We start from the raw sequence: 6,777 nt of genomic DNA on the forward strand, positions 1-6,777 counted from the left end.
TTGGGGGTAGGGGTGTGGGTGTAGGTGTGTGTGTTCTGTAGTATATATGCTGTGAAAGATAGATGAAAGTTAGTAATGGTCTTCACCTGCAGCCCTTATCAGTAGCCTCTTGGGAATGACTTCTCTGCCTTCTGAGCCACTGCCATTTGGTGTTTGCTTCCTAGTTTTCCCTTGCATCACAGTTGTAATTCTTACTGTTACCTATAATTTCTTCAACCCAATTCAAAGAAAAAAATTATAGGACTATCCCTGCCTCTCTAATATTATAAGTTCTTCAGCCACATCTTGTGGAATGGCAGTTCTCAAACATATTCTACAATGAGACATTCATTAGTTAAATGCCTGAAACTCATAAGTGTAAGTTTCAAATTACCAATCTGTTTCTCCCCTACTCAGCATAGTTTAAGTGCAGGTAATTTTCAGTCTATACTTTTGTTAAATTTGGGAGGACTTTAGTACTTTTATTATTCAGTTGGCTGCATGGCTCCTGGAGAAGGGAATGGCTACCCACTCCAGTATTCTTGCATGGAGAATCCCATGGACAGAGGAGCCTAGTGGGCTACAGTCCATGGGGTGCTGAAGAATCAGACGTGACTAAGTGACTTTCACTTTCAGAATCTTAGTTCCCCAATCAGGGAGTGTACTGCCCTCCGCAGTAGAGTCCTAACAACTGGACCACCAGGGAATTCTTGGTACTTTTAAAGTAACAAATCATTCCAACAGTCTTCACAACTCTGCACAATAGCAAAACTCTGTGGAACTTGCTGTGCAGTGGATGGATAATCACTGTTTCAGAAAAACTTCTGAGAGTGCTTATGAATTAGGAAAGGACTCATCATCATCTGGGTAAAAGTGGCTATTCTAGCTAGCATAACTGATTGAGGAACAGTGGTTACAGGTTACTCATATGGGCCTGATTTCTATTTTATGCCTTCATATGGGTATCTTCATTTGGGGGAATGTCCTATCAGTTAATTTTCATGTTCTGTGCTGTTAGGTTTTTTTTTTTTGATGAGGTGGGGATGCTGTTGGAGACAGGCAAAATGAAGGTGTGAACATGTAGTTTTTTGCTTATTGAGGTTTTCCCAGTAGTTGAGGATTAGGAGTTCTTGTTTTTCTAATCAGATAAGCCATGTTAACATCCTATCCTGATAAGGGCTTATCTGCTTACTGACTTGGGAGATTCCTTAGACTTATTTGAAAGAAGCATGTTAGTCTGTTAGATAATATCTCGTTTAATTCCACTATTGGGAACTTTTAATTTCTCAATCCCTTGTTCTGTTTAACAGTTGGGAACACCTGTGATGTGTTCAGTTCAGTCGCTCAGTCGTGTCTGACTCTTTGAGAGCCCATGCACTACTGCACACCAGGCTTCCCTGTCCGTCACCAACTCTCAGAGTCTGCTCAAACTCATGTCCATCGAGTCGGTGATGCCATGCAACCATCTCCCATCCAACCATCTCATCTTCTGTTGTCCCCTTCACCTCCTGCCTTCAATCTTTCCCAGCATCAGGGTCTTTCCATTGAGTCGGTTCTTTGCATCAGGTGGCCAAAGTATTGGAGTTTCTGCTTCAGCATCAGTCCTTCCCATGAATATTCAGGACTAATTTCCTTTAGGATTGACTGCTTTGATCTCTTTGCAGTCCTGTAATGTGTAGGATTGTTCTAAGTATGTTTTGGATTGCTTGAATTAAAGGTACTTATTTAATACACTAGTAAGTTTGTCATTCAAAGACAGATTTTTATTCTTGTCTCTTTGGTTGACTTCTCACATATGGCCTTATTGTGTTAGAGCTGTGGATGGTGACAGAGATTACATACAAAGGGGAAAATGACTAGGGATTAAATTGGTTGTGTTTCCTGGGAAATGATAGTTCTGAGCTTTAAGGAGTTTAGTGAAATGGCCAACTAAATTGTATAAAGAAACAGAATGGAGACTTAGTTTCCTAGGGCTTCCATAACAAAGTATCAAACCCTAGGTGGCTTAAGAGATATATTTTGTCCCACATTTCTGTTAGCTGTACGCCCAAAGTCAACTTGTCAGCAGGGCCATGCTATCCTCTAGGGGAGAATCCTTTCTTGCTTCCTTCAAACAGCTTCTTGATGTTTTGATAGCAGTCCTTGGTGTGCTTGGCTTGTAGATACATCATTTCAGTCATGTTACCGTTTTCTCCACATGTTTGTCTGTCCAAATTTCAACTTCTTATAAGGACACTAATCATAATGGATTAGGGTCCACCCTTATCTAGTTTTAACTTGATGACCTCTGTTAAGATCCTATTTCCAGATAAATGTGTTCACATTCTGAGTTACTTGGGATTAGAACTTCAACATATTTGGGAGGAGTGAGAGTGGGAATGGTGGATGCAATTCAGTCCTTTATAGAAACCTTGCCAAAATATGGATAAGTTACAAAATATTTCACTAGTCATCCTGGAATACTTTGTATAATTCAACTTGATCACCTTTACAGAAAACTTTGAGCAAGTTGTAGTAGCATGAATAAGCATTGTTATCATTCATGCTTAAATTTTTTTCTACTTGGTTTTTAAAGTTACTGCTTCAGAGAGATAAAATTGTTAACTAAATGTCTTTATGAACACAAAGTTATAAAACAATTCACTTTGAAAATTCACCTTTTGTTTCTTGTAGTGGATTCATTAAAATACATGGAACTTGTTGAAGATGAGTTTTTCTGCCTAGATGATATCACAGCAGCAGTGATAATATTTGGTTTCAGTGGCTGTCTGTTTTCCCTATAGTTGACATAGAATGATTCCTAAACATTTATTGAGGTTCTGAGAAGATGCTTCCCACGTGGCGCAGTAGTAAAGAATTCACCTGCCAATGCAGGAGACACAGGAGATGAGGGTTCAATCCCTGGGTTGGGAATATCCCCTGGAATAGGAGATGGCAATCCATTCCAGTATTCTTGCCTGGAAAATTCCGTGGACAGAGGGGCCTGGCAGGCTACAGTCCATGGGGTCTCAAAGAATCGGACGTGACTGAGTGCACACACAGGCAAACTGAGAAGATGCTGACATCAGAGGCCATAGGAATGGCTTCAAGATCACTAAATTGTAATGTTGGGAATTTATATTAATAATTTGACTAGGGCATTTGGGTAACTAAGGATGTAAAAAGACCGAGTTTTGAGAGAAGCATTTTAATCTTTTTCTGTCCTTTTTTTTTCCAGTTGGAAAATGGATATACTTTATTTGACTATGATGTTGGACTTAATGATATAATTCAGCTACTAGTTCGCCCAGACCCTGACCTTCCTAGCACATCAAAACAGACTGATATACAGGCCAAACCCTATTCTAATAGTCCACCTAAAGTAAAGAAAACCCCAAGGGTGGGACCTTCCAGTCAGCCGTCTACATCAACTCGTGATTTTCTTATTGATCCTGGCATTGGACTATATAAGGTATGTTGTCTTCCTCAGACTTCTTGTTAATTGTGAGAATATAGATGTATTCTCTTCAGGATATTGTGGATAAGTAAACATTGATTGCCATTTGAAAGTAAAGATTTGAGTTGTTAATATTTTAACTTTTTTTTTTTTGAACTTTTTTAAAAGTAATATTGAAAAAACAGTGAAAGTTGTATAGACAAACTATACTGAGTGGTTCAGAGCATAAAAGCAAACACCTGTGTAATTCCATGAAGGTTACGTAATTGCTTTCTGAAGCCTCTTGTATGCCCCTACCAGAGTACATCTTACTCTCTCCCCCTCAGAAGTAAACTACATGTTCTGACATCCATGATCATTCCATTTTTCTTTAGTGTTACTAGTTATTTATCTCTAAACAACATTTTGTATTGCCTGTATTTGAAATTTGTCACATGTGGCTATATTTTTTCACTGTTTGTAGTATTCCATTTTATTAACATACCATAATACGTTTATCTAACCCATGATGAATAGATATTTGGGTTGTTTCCAGTTTTAGCTGTTATACACAGTGCTGTTTTGAGCCAACTATGTGTATCCTGGTGTACATGTTCAAGAATTTCTTTAGGAATTTTTACCTAGAAATAAAAATACTGGTGGAATTTCAGTGGAAACCACATCTGTAGACCACCTCGAGGAATTGACATTTTTACAGTGTTGAGTCCCTCATTGAAATGATAGATGTCTCCATTAATTTAGATCTTTGACATCTTTCTCCATTACTTTCCTCTTTACATACCTTTGATTTATTTCTAGTAGCTTTGTTTTTGATGCTATTATAAATGGTTACCTTTTAAAATTAGTTTGTTTGCTATATAGAAATGTGATTGATTTATTGACCTTTGTTATCTAGCAACTTCTTCAAATTCTAGTAAATTTTGTAGAAATAATTAACACTTTTGCTTCATCTTTAGCCTTATATTTTTTCATAATTCTTAATGGTTGAGGTAAACTGGGACCCAAACTTAATTTTTCAGAGCTTTTTCAAGGCTAAAAATTAAAGGTTGGTAGACAAAATGAATTACTTAAGAAATGCAAATCAAGATCTATGAAAAAATGCAAACAGATCCACAAAAAAAGAAAAAATCAAAACTGGTGAAGAGGTGTATCAAAGCACCTGGCCTGGCTACACTACACTGAATTGCTTTAAACCCGTAAAAAATAATAATGATATCTAAATTGAGCCACAAGATTTTAAAAAAAGGAAAGCTTTCATTTGTTCTATAAATTTAGTATAACACTGATACTGAAAACATGATTATAAAAGCACATTAGTATCACTACCTACTGATGTAAAATCTAAGTTATAGTTTGCAAATAAAGTAATAACTATATATTAGAGGAACATACGTTGATCAAGTGTGGTTTGTCAGGAAGTGGGATAGTTTATTGTTAGGAAACATTTTAATATAATTCATCATATTAATATAACCAAAGAAAACAAATGATCTAATCTGTTTTCTGCATCTAAATAAAAATTTGAATTTATTTCTGACTTAAAAAAAAATCCTTGGTAAGAGGAACAGATGGAATAGATGAATATTTTAAACCATACCCAGCATCATGCTTAATGGTGGGGAAAAGCCACAAACATTCCCATTAAAGGTAGAACCAGACAAAGAAGCCTGTTAATGCTATTGTTTAACATCTTTCTAAAAGTTCTAGATAATACAGATAAGCAAAAAAACAAAATATTGTAAATCCTGGAGAAGGCAATTAATACTTAGGAATACCTGGTAAGCTGAGAAAATACATAAGAGCATTATGAGCCATCAGCAAAGTGGCTGTTTAAATATCAATGGCTTTCCTTACTATGGTCATTTAGTAAAAGAAAAAAAATTATAGTAACAAAGCAAAAGTCTGGGAATAAACTGACATGATACATACAAAACATATAAATTAGTGCTTTCATATAATGTTCTCAGTTCAGATCAAATTATTAATATTGAAAGTGCACTTGGCAAATTGTCTGTTTCACTCACTGGTTTCATCCCTCTTTCATTTACCAAAACTTTCTACTTGATAATTTTTCACATTATTTTAAAAATAAAGTTGTTACTTTAGAACAGTTTTAGATTTACAGCATAGTTGGGAAGATACTGCAGAGTTCCCATATATCCTACACCCAGTTTGCCCTGTTAACATCTTACATTAGTGTGGCATATTTTTACAATTAATGAACCATGTCTCCTTAGCATTTATCTAATGTCTTTTATGTTCCAGAATCCCATCTAGGTTACCACATTACATTTACATTAGTTTATACTAAATAGTCATCTCCTTAGGCTCCTCTTGGCTGTGGCAGTTTCTCAGACTTTGTTTTTGATTACTTTGACAATTTTGAGGTGTATTGGTCAGGTAGTTGTAAAATGCAACATTAGAATATGTTTTCTTCATTGTTAGACTGAATTTAAATACTTGGGGAGGAATAACACAGAGGTAAAGTGCTATTTTCAATGCTCAGAGGTAAAGTGCTATTTTCAATGACATGTCTAGGGCACTGTACTGTTAACGTTCTATTTTGTAATTATTTAAGTTTTAAATGAATAGTAACTTACCATTGTGAACCTTAATCACCTGGCTAAGATGGTGTTTGTCACGTTTCTTCACTGTCAAGTTATTCTCCCTCATCCCCTTTTGCATACTGTATTCTTTGAGATTAAGTGACTATATATATGTAGCCCACTCTTAACACATTATTGCTGCTGCTGCTAAGTCGCTTCAGTCGTGTCCGACTGTGTGCGACCCCATGGACAGCAGTCCACCAGGCCCCTCTGTCCGCAGAATTCTCTAGGCAGGAATACTGGAGTGGGTTGCCATTTCCTTCTCCGTAACACATTATTGACTGGGGGATTTTTGCAGCAACTAAGGCCTGTGACCGGCAATTTGTTATGCAAGTGAATATTGAAACATCTCTGCTGTGGTCAGTAACGTTCAGGTAAAAAAATGTATTCTGCATCTGTGTTTAGTAAGTTGTTACGGAATGGAGAGTTAAGAATCCTCCATATTTAAGGTCAGATTATCTACAAAAGTTATTAGGAATTCTTTTACATGGGAGACTTGCCCCTTCTTCATTTTTTTGGTCATATATTTACACTAGTATGGATATTTTTTCTCCTGTGTCCTTTCCATATGCCCCCATTTGGGGTTTCTTTGATCTTTGTTTTGTTAAAACCTTTCTTTCTGGCACTAGAAGGTGCTGCAGGCTCATCTTGTGTGTTTTCTGCCCTAGTCCTGCAGTCAACCATTTCTCTAAGGAGCCTTAGTTCTTTAATTGGAGAATGATATTGGAAGCTAATACCTAGGCTTTAGATATGCTC

At 36.5% G+C, this 6,777-nt stretch overlaps 1 protein-coding gene across 1 annotated transcript in view; it reads left to right on the top strand.

The window, feature by feature from the left end:
- The window catches only part of UHRF2 (ubiquitin-like with PHD and ring finger domains 2, E3 ubiquitin protein ligase), a 70,423-nt gene that overhangs the window by 1,196 nt on the left and 62,450 nt on the right, over positions 1–6,777 (top strand). The window contains exon 3 of the mRNA XM_010857097.1: positions 3,116–3,430. Within this exon, the coding sequence (XP_010855399.1) occupies positions 3,116–3,430 (315 nt within the window). The remainder of the gene's footprint in view (positions 1–3,115; positions 3,431–6,777) is intronic.

Source organism: Bison bison, unplaced genomic scaffold (genome assembly GCF_000754665.1).
Source record: "Bison bison bison isolate TAMUID 2011002044 unplaced genomic scaffold, Bison_UMD1.0 scf7180017864376, whole genome shotgun sequence".
NCBI lineage: Eukaryota > Metazoa > Chordata > Mammalia > Artiodactyla > Bovidae > Bison > Bison bison.